Raw genomic sequence first — 13,631 nt, 5'->3', positions numbered from 1 at the left:
GATCCAGAATATTTGATGTGCTGTCATGACTTGCTCAGGAGTGGGGCCTTTTTGGAAGCACGAGGGACTGTCTTCAGGCAGTTTCCAGGAGTGAGGTTCCCTACAGCTCCCAAGGAGTTTGCAGTAGGGCAGGCAGCCAAATCAGCACAGCATGGCCCCAGCTTTGTGTGCTGCTCAGTTCTGGGCAATGGGGAAAATAAACAGGCTGCAGGTGCCCTATGTCTGTGAGGAGGTGATGAACCCACAGTCTCACAGCCCTTCACATCAAGGTGGCATCTGTCTCCTTTCTCACCTTCAGTGGCAGCTCCACACCCATGCCTTCCACTGCCAGCCAAGTGTGCAGCAGAGCCAGAGCCTTGAGGAATTCACCACCCATTCACTGTTTGGCTCCAGTGCAATCCATTCTAGCAGTAGTGCTGGCCTGTCAGCCTGTGTTCCAGTGTCCCAGCCCTGTGCTGCAGATGGGTTTGCTGCTGAGGTGACAGGGCCAAAGTGGTACAGACCCCAGAGTGACTCCATTCTGCACTATTGGCACTGGCTCTTGGGGATTTAGCATTGCCAGGCCTCTCTTGGATTTAGTTTCCTACTGCTTCTCCTGCAGGCTGGTGGCAAAGCTCTCAGCCAGCACTGTCACCATGCCAGCTCCCACAGCAGGGATGCTCCCAGGAGTCAGTACATGCAGAATATACACAATATACAGCATTGGCACAGAGGCCTAAGCCCCAGATCGCTGGTCACAGCAGCCTAAATCAATGTATTTGCTTCCTTAAACACCTCCTAATGCTAATGGATTCTATTCTTCACTAAGGAGTTCTCTGTTGTTACCCCATGCTGACCCCTCAGCTTTATTTCCCTCCACCATCACCTTACAGCCTTCCTCCCCACTGTGGGTTTCTGATCAAAATCCCCTCTCCAGCATCACACCAGGGCTCATACAGCACTTGATTTGCTAGGGCTGCTACCAGGATAATTCCTGCAGTATGAGAGGATTTTTATGAGCTTGCTCCACTGATGGCTGCAAGTAAAATTGCTGCCAGCTGAGGATTACAAACCTGTGGAGAGCTGGCAGAGATCCAGGCCCTTTGTTGCCTCAGTACAGAGGGATCAAGCACACTGCATCCCCTGATAGCAATGGTGACTCTTGTGCACTCAAGATAAAGCTGGGAAATCAGACAGCCATCCCCTCCCCCGCCATGAGTAAATAAGACACTGAGTGCTTTGGGGCTGCCAGCACAAATATGATGTTAATTCAAAGGCAGGGACTGCTCAGCCCTTTGTGGGGGTCCAGGACAAATGAGAGCAGCTGCTTTCCCCTGCTGCAGGATGCTTCCCATGCCATCCCAGCTGCAGGGCCAAGCAGCCATCAAAGCCTGCAGGATTCTGTCAGTCCCTCCCCTCGCAGAGGGGAGCCAGCTTTATCCTAACAAGCCAGAACTGCACATGGGGTTACCTTTCCTTTCTTAAAATCTTGCTTACTGTGGACTACCTATCACACTTACCTTGGCCTGTTAACAGCAGCCTGGCTCTGCATTTAGCTCTGTGGAACAGACACACATGCAGCCTGAATTTGTACAAAACACAACCTCTTATTTGTGAATCGCTATTTTACCACCTATAGCCCTGCCTCTTCCATCACCTCATTTTTTGAAGGACAGCACTCTGGGGATGGGACACACTTGTTTCTTCTACAAAAAGTCTAAGGGTAAATTTTCAGCCTTAAGGAAACAAAGGATGTCTTTTTGAGTATGAAATTTATTTTTTGAAAAAATCAGTGTGCTAAGCTTTCCAGCTCTGTTTCACTTGTTGACTAGAACTCAGCCATCAATAAGGTATATACCGATCTAATCCATTACAGCTCTGATGTGTGCAAAAATACTCACTGTTATCATTTTACAGGTAGGCCACACCATTAACTAACAGTCTATGTGTGACAAAATAGATAAGCATGTAAGAAATAGACAGTAACATAGTTCTGTTGAAAATATTAAAGGTAATAAAGTTAAAATTTTTAGCCCTATTATCTATAAGTCCCAAAGATTGAAAAGTTTAATGTATAATTACCATCTTTTTTCTTAGACAACATGAAAACAAGAGTTTCAGATTTTAGGATGAAATATGTATTTTTAAATAAATAAACCTGCACAGTGATGCCAACAAGTGAAAATTGCCTGTATTACCTCTTCCAAAGGGCAATTCAAATGAAAATCTGGATAACTATAAGTTACAAAAGTCTCTGTTCTGAACAGACAGAAAGAAGTGCTGAGCAGCAGAAGCCTGCAGGAGTGATACATAACCCTCTTTACCAAAAAGCCCACAGGGCCCCAGTGTAAGAGCCCCTCCTGCGGCACAGGTAACTCCTCCAGCCACAGCTAAAGCCCTGCCTCAGAGGCTGCAAAGCCAGGGAATGCATCTGCATGCACTGCTGCAGCAGCAAGGATTTCTCAAGGCACATTCCTTCAGCAGTACTCACAGTGACTTTATTGGACTCTTTGCCAGTACAGTTTACTATCAGAAGGTCAATAGCTCTGGCACACCAAACAATTCCAATTTGCATTATATACACACTACTATGTCTATGTTCATCACAAACAGTTTAAGCAAACCAAAAAGAACTGAACAGCCTTCGTATTAAGTTTGTTGAAGCATTCTCTCTGGGCAATTCACAGAGAGTCAGACACCTTAACAAAGAAGTCCACATGAGAAGACCCAAATACCATTCCCAATGAATGAGCTGAACATCAATGAAGAATTTGTTTTATTCAGACATCTCCCCTTCCATCCTTTCACGTACAAACTCTGTTCATACATCTCAAAAGTAAAAAAAGCCTAAGCAGTAGGAGACTATATCAACTTTGATTTGTACAGTATTTGTGAGTGTTTTGGGCCATAGTTTATTTTTCCTCCCACCCCCACCTCCATCATCTATTGCTTCCATATACAAACTCTCATATTAGTGAGACTAGAAGCTATGAACTCATTCAACAAATTGCCTTGTTCAGAGATTGTCCCCAAGCCATTAAACAGTAACAGCATATTAAACATAGGAGTAATGTCCTTCCTGACAGGCTCAGCAGCAGATCTGATACAATGATCTGAAAGGACTGTCTGGGAACCTACACATCTTGGCTGCAACTTTGACAGAGCTATGAATTCTACTCAGGTGACTTTTGCTAGTTATCAGTGGCCAGAAGAAACTAAACTGCATTTTCACCTGCCCTGGATGAATTTATTTTCCATTTTTCAGAGGAAAACATGGTGCAGTAATAACCCAGATAGAGTTGCTTCTCAGCCATGCCTCCTATAAGGCTAATTTAAGAACCAGAAAGGGCCAGCATCCAGATAACCTCTTCATTTTGCTCTTCAAAAACTGCAATACAATGCTGCACAGCCTTGAAAGACACAATGTATTTCATGATAATTAAACACTTCAGTTGGAGTACCCAAGACCTTCCATCAAACCATAGTACAAAATAGAAGTTTGTATGAATTATCAGTCATTGCTGAAATGAATCCTAATGGCTCATATCACACTACCAAGAGCATGGAAAGTGGAAGCACTTGAAAATATCAACTTGTTTTTATACCCTTTCAGTTGGACTTTCAGAAATTCTGTTCCATTGGCTGTGCAAGTTGGTGTCCTTGTATATAAGCCAAATATTTCCTGCCCATAAAATCATATTAAGCAAGCCAAATACCTGTAGAGAAAGAAAAAGGGGGGAAATATAATATTAAGTTTGTTGTGTTTGATTGGGTTTTGTTTTCCTTTTTTTAAAACAAGCCAGAAAGTCTCTTCAAGACAAACCAGTAACAAGCACTATTTTTAGCACCCCTTCCATTTGAACAAGACATTTCCAAACTCCTCAGAGAAATATAAGCTATTTTAGCTATTTAACAGAGCTCTTGGTAGACCAGATAGTCAAACTTACTCCATACTTTGCACAGAATTAGACAAATTCTTTTCACTAAGCACCCCCACACATGCACTCTCATACCAAATGACTGATTATTAGGCCAATGAATAACAGCCTGAGTTTTGAAAGGTAGGATTCACTAGGAAGATCACACAATAAGCCAAATTTGCTCTAATATGAAGTGTTCTTTGTACGAACATGAGCTTCATACCATTATGTTTCAAGGAACCTCAATTTGATGTGTAAAAATCCTCACAGTTGAGTAAGAAGTTAGGTTCAGCATCAGCACAGCATTTCCTCTTTACTTATATCAGTCATCAAACCACTTGGGTGGCTCAGTAAGATATTTTAAGTTGCTCTTGGCTAAAAGCATAAATAGACACTCAAATGTGTCTAGAAATGCTGCATGTAACAGCTCTAGAGGCAGATCCTGCAAGATGTTTCTCTTAATTTCCTTCTGAAAAAAACTTGTTTCTTCCAAGAAAATATTAGCTCAGAGTTTTATCACAGAAATCATAGACTTGAATGACAAATAACCCATAAAGAAATCTTAACACAGAGCAACACATGCAGTCAGTAGAACAGGGCTCTCAGGTGCCATTTGTTGTTTCCCAGCACATTTATTGTACTCATATGGTGGAAGGCATACATACCACTGACACATTCAGGATTCCCATGCGGGTCACAGAAAGAAAATGGCAAGTTGTTCCTGGTGCTTTGCAAGACTCAATTCCCGGAACAATGCTGGCTCCTGTGGACACCTTGATGTCAGCAAGGGCATTTGCCCAAACAAAAGTACTGACCAGCCACAGAAAGGCTATCAAGACACTGATTGCCAAGTCCTACACAAGAGAAATACTCATTAATAGGTTAAAAAAAATTTCAGGAATAAGGAATACACATGAGAGCAAGGCAGGGACAGAATCAGTTATATCACCAAGATAACTGCATCAGTGATAACAGTCACAAGAAAATTTAGTCATTAACAATGTTATAGTTACAACTCAGTGTTGATAATCTGCTACAAAACAATGTGTTTGTGCATGATAGATGCAAAAGACAATCTTAACCTAAGAAATCTGTTTCTAAAATCAGATGCCTAGCACCTATTTTATGAGAATTTAAACCAAAGTTAAGTAAAGTGAGGGTGATGGGATAGAGGCAGAGGATTTAAATCTGGGTGGCTGATAGGCTAAAATTTGGTTTGAAAAGTCATTAAGTCAATTTTCAAGCACGTTATGAAATTTCTTATTCAGAGTTTCAATACTGAAGGTGACTGAAATTCACAATGTAACTATTTTCCTCTGCCAATTGCAGCAGGTGCTCTGTACAGAGAAAAATGTCAGAATAACAGAGGAGATTCCACTTATGGAACAATTATATACTCAATTGCATGATACAAAAGAAAAGTTGTGGTGAAGATACTGTTCACCTGGAAAAGTGAAAGTTCATTCCACTGCTTCAATAACTGCATAAGGTGTGATGCCATGGATGGCCAAGGGCTTTGGGCCCCTTTTCTGCTAAAGTGCTGTAGGGACCACTCTGAGAAACTTGTGTTCACACTGCATTTAACTTTTGTAACTACTGGATATTCACCAATTATTCTCGCATTAGCAATATTTCTCATCCCTTTGCAGCTTCAAAGCCAAGCCATTAAAACACCTCAGTATTACTTACAGTTAGTGGGAATTTGTTATTGTGCTGATACACATGGTTATATCCAATATATACCACAAGGGCAGTAACACAGTAGACAAACACCAATGCTGCCAGTGCAACAAAGAACTGTGCAGAAGAGGAGAAGTCACCCGCGAGGCAGACATCAGTCCAGGTGCCACCACAGCCTTTTGGGTCTGGTGCACTAAATACAGCAGTATTCAACCTGTGAAGATTATATCCATGTAGTCAGGGTTTGCTACACAGTGGGAGCTTCATTTGCTTCATTGTTTATACTTCATTATTATTGTACTTCATTAATTACACTCCATGCTTCAGCATTCTGATTGTATAAGTTTACTCCGAAAGATACACTACAGATATGTAAATAATCAGTTATGAAACACAAAGATTTGTCAAGCTCTCTAAAGATCGTATCTAGTCCTGCACTAAGATATACAACAGTACCTTCAGGAGAAGACCCTTAATTGCATTTTTAGAGCAGTTGAACAAATTTTCCTGATTTGGAAGCAGACTCAGCAACATTACTTGGCAGTTAGCTACAAAACCCACAAGCACTGAAGCTGAATAAAAAAAGCTGTGTGACTACCATTGATCACCATGTGACCAGCACAGAATTATTTCAGATCCTCTCTCCCCTCCAAATGCTGGGTTACAATGCTGGGTTTTGTGACCAAATTCTGTACTGTTACTGGCTGTCCATTGAATCAATTTCCATATTTATTTATGTTATTACATTTATTGAACACATATGGAACATCAACCCTGCACTCCCTGTAGTTGTGCAGCTGCAAGAACTGAGAGGAATCCTCCTTCCTCCTGCTCCAGGAAAGGAGCTTGTCTCTACAAGAGCACCACAATGACACTGAAGTATTTAGGTTTTTTGTGCCCAACAGCCTCACCAAGATAATGCTGGAATAAACTGAAAAGAGTTTTCCATGCAGCCTCTGAACAAAAATAGGATAATGGCACATTCAAAATAATCTTATCTGGACCTCCAAAGCAGCTACAAATTGATGAAGAATTAGGCTGTTAAAATGGATTGTGGTTTTTGTCTTTCTAATTACTTTCTGTAGGATTCATGCACTGCTAGACTGGAGCTTAAGATAGAATAATACAGAGCATAACAGCCTACTGCCATTTCTAACTACTTCTTTCTATAAGGCACTAACAAATACAGTGCTTTGAATGACTTCAACTAAATATTTTATTGCTGCTACAGAGCAAGCCAGAAGTTTCACATCTTCACTTTACAGTAAGAACACGTTCATAAGGAGGCAGATAGGGAAAAGGGGAATAAAAAGCAATTATCAAGTAATAACTGAAGAGCTAATGCTCACCTGAATGGATAAGAAAAAGCAGCTGTAACTGTTTTGTTTACCACACCCTCACAGGAAACTAGAAGAGCAGTTTCACCTCGAAAGCCTCCACATGTGGCAAAAACAAAGATGGCAAAAACCTGTAGGAATTGATACATAGACACATTAGTGCACACCACTAGAGCTCAAAGGAAGCAAACTCAACATTTAGCTGAAATAGCTAGAGACAAGAAATAGCAACAAAGTTAGCAAAGCTGAAGTATGAAGTGATGTCAGGAAGAAAATGTCAAGTTTCTAAAATCCAAAAGCATAAGCAACACTGCTAACCAAAGCCCATTTAAAAGTGCCTTCTGAATAATTTATTTTCAGTTGCACAGAACATTTTTTGGGGGTTGTATTTGGTTGGGGTTTTTCTGTATGCTAACAGCCAGCATAGTATTTCTTGCAGGTGATACAGAAAACATTTTTACAAGTCTTGCATATCCACAACTATGAATTCAAACAGAAAGTACATGCTCAGAGTATCACATATTAACTTAACTCTCTGAATAGCTTTTGTCACTTTTTACCACACTCTTTTCTCACAATCCAGACCTTAAATCAACAATCATGTAATTACCACACCAATTTTATGTATCTGCAGTCCAAGGGCACGGCTGAGGAGCAGCCCAGTGCCGGACACCCAGCAGCAGCAACCTGGGGCAGGGTCTGTCAGGCCAGGGGCTCACACCCGCCCAGGGGTACCCACACCAGGGACAGCAGAGGAAACAGCCCCCCAAGCTCTACTCACCCATTCAAGGACCTTAACAAAGCCCAGAGGCTCCAGGAGCATGGTGATGTCTATCCTCAAACCCACCATCCTGGGAGAGACCAAGGCAGCCAGCAGGAACCAACACCAGCCAACTGCTGCAGTATCCCTGGCACGTCCCTATAAGGGCAGCTCTTGCCACACCCCTCACCTGGAGGTGGGCATGGACCCACCCCCAGGTACCCAGCTGGGGCTCTTCAGCCCCATGGACCCACCCCCAGGTACCCAGCTGGGGCTCTTCAGCTTGGGGAGATGGTGCAGGGGCTGTCACCAGGGGGAACAGCACTGCCCATTTTGTGCAATGAGGCAACAGTTCCTCAGCTCCTACCTCTTCCTCTCTCCCACCCAGCACGCTTTGGACAGTTACATGTGCTGTACCTTGAGCTTGATGGTTTGATGGCAAACGAGGCTCAGGCACCTGACAGTCTATGTGCTTGCCAAAATCTCATTGACTGCCTTTGGCTATTTAAGCTTTAATTGTCCATGTGCTTGCCAGAATCTAATTTACTGTCTTTCACTATTTAAGCTTTAGTTCTGTTTGTTTTCTGTGACTGCACTTTGTTGCTGATATGTTAACCATCAGTAAAAGTGAAGAGCTAAAGCTCCTGGTGAAGAAGGTTTGAGGACTCTCAGAGGGGCTGCCCCCTTCCCTGTTCCCTGGCCAGAGACCATGGATAGCCAAGGTGGCCATGGGCACAGCACTCACTGCCAGTTTCCTGGCTCTGACTCAAGATCCTGTAGGAATTTCTTCTGAGATTGCTGGGGGCCTTTGAGGAGCCCAGAATGTCAGGTGCTGCTCTTGGGAAGGGGTGACTACAGGAGGCTGAGGCTGCTTCTAGCAGGATCCAGCTGATCTGGCAGTTTATAGCAAGATCTGCAAGCAGATCCTGGCCAAAGGCCCTGGCTCCCAGCTGAGTGCCATTATTGCTGCCAGGCAGCCTTGAGGAAGGGGCTGAGGAGATGCCAAGGGAAGAGATGGCTTTGGGTCCAGCTCCTGGCTGTAGTTAGAGGCTGCAGCAGCTTGTGCCAAAGGGGGCCTGCAGCCTCCACAGGGCAGCAGAGGCGTGCTCAGCTGTGGGGCTGGTGGAGGTGGTGGAGGTGTGCTGAGGGTCTCAGTCCCAGCACTGCCAGGATCAGCTCTCCTTTGGCTCAGATGGAGCTGCTGAGGGGTTGCAACTCTCCAGTCCTGGGGCTGACAAGCTGAGGTGCTGCCACAGACATGCTTTATGAAAAATCCTTTTCTTAGGATTTTTTTTCTCCTGAGAAGCTGAAAGGCCTCAGGAACAAAATGTAAACAATGATTATCTGCTGCTGTGGAATGCAACAGGTGCATCTGTGATTGGTCTCATGTTGTTTCTAATTAATGGCCAATCACAGTCCAGCTGTCTCAGACTGTCTGTCAGTCGCTGGATTTTGTTATCATTCCATTCTTCTTTTTCTTGCTTGCTAGCCTTCTGATGAAATACTTTATTCTACTTTTTTAATATAGTTTTAATATAATATATATAATAAAATAATAAATCAAGCCTTCTGAAACATGGAGTCAAGATTCTCATCTTGGGACCCCTGTGAGCACCAGCACAAGGTGCTCTGTGGGGCTGCAACCAGCAGGTGAGGAAGGACTGCTCAGGTTGGGGAGTCTGGGGGCTTGGCTGAGTTTTGCTGTGTAACACATGCTCCTGCTGTGGATAAGCCATGGGAGGCCAGCCAAGGGTGGGAATACAGGAGAAGTTTCCAGGCTGGGAACTACCTGTGGGAATGGAAACAAAGGCAGTGCTCAGCTGGCCTGGGGCTGCACTGCTGCACTGCCTGAGTGGCTGCAGGCTCTGCCATGCTCACTCAATTCAAGGAGATTTTTTTTGTGCAATGACCAGAGAGGTGCTGACATCTGCCTGCTGCTGCAAATCCTGAGGCAGTACAAGCTAAAGCTGTGGAAAGGATGGCTCTTTCATTTCTTTAGCTGCTTTGGTAAATAGCACGTGAATCTCCCAGAAAACCCAGACCAGCAGTGCTGAGAGTTCAAGCCACCTTGGTTAGCTTCTCTGCCTGCACAGCCAGTGCCTTTAAGGAGTAAAACAGGACTATAAAACTAGGGATAAACCAAGGTGAAATGTCTATTTGTTCATCTTCTTGGCATCCTCCATGCCAATAAAATCTGTTCCATAAAGAAGTGGCATATACAGTCTTAGTTCAGCCTAAATGAACCAAGTAACTCTGTCCTCTCATACAATGTGCCTCTGTAATTTTTTGTCTTCCTTCTTCTGCATTAAGCAATGTATCTTCCTAAAATTTTTATAGATATTGGTTTGATTACTCTGCTTTTCCACTTGTCAGTTAATTAAAACTATTTCATTATTTAAAACATTTTCCAAAAAGGCTCTCAGTCCTGATTTCTATGCTTTTTTTTTATCCTCAAGCCTTCTCAGATGTCAGATGTCCAGTATGGATGTACTCTGAACTACATACAGTGTTCTAACTGTGGGCTCGCTAATTCAAAATTGGAAAGGCTCTTAATTTTTCACTCCATATAACTTATCCTTCCCCTGAGTTTAAAAGTATTTTGGAACATTTCTGCTTGTGGATTTTATTACAAAGTGACACCAAACATTTTAAATGCAGGTGGTCCTTCCAAATGGCTAATTTCATAACCTGAAAGCAACTCTGGATCAAGTCTCTGCAGGGAAAGGTTTAGCCAAAAAGACTCTGTATTTGCAAGGAGCACTAAAAAAGGTCACTATAAAAAAAAAAAAAAAAAGAAAAGAAAAAAAAGTTATTTTGATTGCAAAATCAGCTTGACTTAGAGAAAAAGTGACCAAAATATAAAAAAAAAAGAGAGGGGAAAAAAAGGATTGAGCAGCAACAGCCAGTATTGCATTCTGTATTTGGGAAAAAGCAGGACAGTATTAATATGCTAATCATGTAATAAATCCTTTCCACTCCAGCAGGGCTCAGGGGAGTGCTGAGTAACATCTGCTAAAGCTTCTATATCAGTTGTCAATACCCAGCACCCCCAGTTTGGCCAGGGCTGATAAAGGAGTTCAGTTAATATGGACAATGATTGAGGGTCATCTCTGAAACCTTGGGATCCACATGTCTGACTGCTATGGCAGCACAGGCCCATCCATTTATCTCTGTTCCTAGGAAAAAAGGTAGGGGGACTGGTGCAGAGCCCTCTTGACAGAGAATTAAATCAGAACAATGCAGTTAATGTCAAGCTGCATGGTCATTTGGGAGTCAGGTTTTGCTGATTAGCCAATGCTTAAGCTGATCAAAAGACTGGGCTGATTGATAATATTTGACTCTGTAATGTAGTTTCAGGTTCTATGGGGTATTTGGCCTGTTATTTGATGACTCTAGAAGGATATAAAACTCATGTAATCACTGATTTAATTAGAAAACAGGTATCTAAATTAGCTTTAACTGAAAATCAATATTATTAGTGAAAAAAAATTTGTTTCTCAGAATACTGAGTCCCATCCCTTGGGGGTTAAAAAAAGGACAAAACCTGTGGCATCTATATGTCTGTTCTCATGGTGTCTGACAAAGCTGTGGGAGAAGCCAGTGGGATTCCTGGATTCCTGGCTGTCCCAGATGTGTGTGCAACAGAGGCAGCAAAGTGAGGAGAGAGGGGCTTCCCCTGAAGTATTGTGCAACTCTCGTTTAATAATGCCATGGAAGATAATTTCAAACTACCTGGATGATTAGGAGTCACAGAGAGCTCATTTTCTAAGACTGAAAGAACTTGAGTGGCTTAGCAAAATGAAGATAACTAACAGGTATTACTCCTGGCCTTCAAGGGAGTACACACAGGGAAGGCAGAGATTTATACAGAGACAGGTTTATCAAAAGGATCCTGCATGTAATCAAAGAATATAATTTATATTGAACATAAAGTGTGAGATTCTGACAAGATCTTCCAACAGAAGACAAACACTGAAAGTTGTTTTATAGGAAATTCAGAATATTTGCAATATTGTTGTTTGTGATAGCAGTGTTAAAAACCCATCAAGTGGAACTTGATGGCTCATTGTGTTCTTTGCCCATCCAATCCCCTACACACTCCAAACAAGGATTAATTCAGGGAAGTCCTGAGCTCTGTGTTTGCAGATAAAGCAAAGTGGGTGATTAAATTAATACTTATCTGTCAGGGGAGGAACCATTGCCCAGGACTGCTCTGTCCCCAGCACTGTCTATTCAGCAGGGCTGGAAACACCAGGTGAAGAAAGGGCTTTTCTTTCTCCCATAGTAAATAAAACTTGCCACGTAACTGTCTGCAGATAGTTCCTTGTCATGTAATAATCTGCATTTTGTTAGTTATCTGTATGTTTTCAAGTACCTGCATGATTCTATTTGCTTATACACTCTGATTCTTTAAATCTTTCCTCTTTAGACCTGTAAATATATTTATTATTCAGTTTATTTCTCATTGGCTCTCTAACAACAACATTAAGTTAGATTGTTCCTTTTCCCTGACTTCTGTAGCACAGCTCTGTCTTTACTCCAAAACTTTGGAAATCACTGTTTAATGTGTGTAATCTTTGCTGAAAGTCCTGGAGACATATTTCACCCCATGTGCCAGTCATCTTTCACATCCAAGCAGGTTTTAAGTTCTGTGGCTAATACAAGTTGGATTTCACAAGATATTGTACCATTAAAAAAAAATCTAGTAATTTTACACTGTCTCTTTTTCATTTACTCATATCAGCTTAGTTATTTCTGAACTATTATTGGTATCCTTATTGCCTTGAATTTAAATTTTCTACTACTGGAAAAATTCTTGTTATTCTCCTGGATACCTGTAGAAGAGCAAGTGGTTGTGTCCCCTACTCCCCACATTTCTGTGCCCATTTCCAAAGGGCAGGAGGGCACACAGTCCTGCCCAGAGAGGCAGTGGCTCCTCTGGAAGGTGATTCTGAGCAGAAGTTTCTTACGGCTGCCCTTGCCTCCCAGGCAGTGTGATTTACACTGGGGATCACAATTTACAATCCTGTGGTATAATTTCCATAGTTTATCACTCCATAGGTGTTGGTTGGGTGCCATGCGACTCCCCTGGGCAGTGTGCTGGGGTGTGCCTTGCTCTCCAAGCACTCCTCAGAAAACTGTCACTGAAGAGAAACATAAATTAGCTACAAAGGACAAAGAATATGATGTAGGCAGCTGGAATATCAATTCTAAGCTGTACTGTGGAGCTGTGAATCTTCAGGCAGGATTGATACGGCTGCTTTTTGGAAGGGTTTGTCTGGGAATTTGGAAGGGTTTCTGTGGTTTGTAAGGGTTTGTCGGGGCGGCTGCGGGGCCGTGCAGAGTCCTGTTCTACCATCTAGTGGCGCCTTGAGACAGTGCACACGGTGGAAATGGCTCATTTTCAGGATAAATCTTGATTAATTTAATAAATTATTACCAATTTATGTTTGTCATCTCTGAAAGACAACAGCATTTCCTGGATGAAGGCAAGCCATTAAGAATGCCAGGGATGCTGATTCCCACACGGTGGAAAGGGGGTAGAAAACATTCTCTGCTGCAGCCAGACCTCTTAAATTCAGTGTGGTTCACCAGCAACATCTCTGAATATACACTGGTCTCACTGTGTTTAGTACTGCTCGTGATCTGTACCTCACAGCAAAGCACAACTCTGTATGCCACTATTAATATACTTTTTGATCAATCTAGAAATCTTCATTTCCTTCTTTTCCTTCTCTTCATTTCTTGACAGTAATCTCTGAGAACTAATCTAGTAAATTAAGTTTTGACCATATCATGCCACTTTAGGCAATATCTGCCTCTAATGCTTCAGCCAGCCTCTGGGTTTTGTGGTGTTTTATGTTTTACTTGGTTGGCACTGACAGCTAAATAAACATGCTCCACCCATGGCTGCACTCTTTTCTGCACAAGGTTATACTGTCATGCATTTGAACT

At 42.4% G+C, this 13,631-nt stretch overlaps 1 protein-coding gene across 1 annotated transcript; it reads right to left on the bottom strand.

Annotated features, from left to right (window-relative positions):
• Positions 1-2,738: 2,738 nt before the first annotated feature.
• SYPL1 (synaptophysin like 1) lies at positions 2,739-7,835 on the bottom strand. Its single transcript, XM_064732918.1, has 5 exons — positions 7,698-7,835; positions 6,929-7,047; positions 5,589-5,793; positions 4,565-4,753; positions 2,739-3,695 (listed from the first exon to the last, which is right to left on the bottom strand). The coding sequence occupies exons 1-5, from the start codon at positions 7,764-7,766 to the stop codon at positions 3,579-3,581; spliced, it is 699 nt and encodes a 232-aa protein (XP_064588988.1). The 5' UTR covers positions 7,767-7,835; the 3' UTR covers positions 2,739-3,578.
• Positions 7,836-13,631: the final 5,796 nt, after the last annotated feature.

Source organism: Zonotrichia leucophrys, chromosome 1A (genome assembly GCF_028769735.1).
Source record: "Zonotrichia leucophrys gambelii isolate GWCS_2022_RI chromosome 1A, RI_Zleu_2.0, whole genome shotgun sequence".
Lineage (NCBI taxonomy): Eukaryota > Metazoa > Chordata > Aves > Passeriformes > Passerellidae > Zonotrichia > Zonotrichia leucophrys.
The sequence above is the reverse complement of the archived record's forward strand: the minus strand, read 5'-3'. Positions and strand labels throughout refer to the sequence as shown.

Bases quoted from the DNA above. Each gene is read 5' to 3' on its own strand.
- SYPL1 (XM_064732918.1), bottom strand. From the start codon at position 7,766: ATGGTGGGTTTGAGGATAGACATCACCATGCTCCTGGAGCCTCTGGGC. The intron at 5,794-6,928 runs GTGAGCATTAGC...TAATCTTCACAG, and splicing joins GCTTTTTCTTATCCATTCAG to GTTGAATACTGCTGTATTTA. The intron at 3,696-4,564 runs GTATGTATGCCT...CTTTCTCTACAG, and splicing joins GAATCCTGAATGTGTCAGTG to GTATTTGGCTTGCTTAATAT.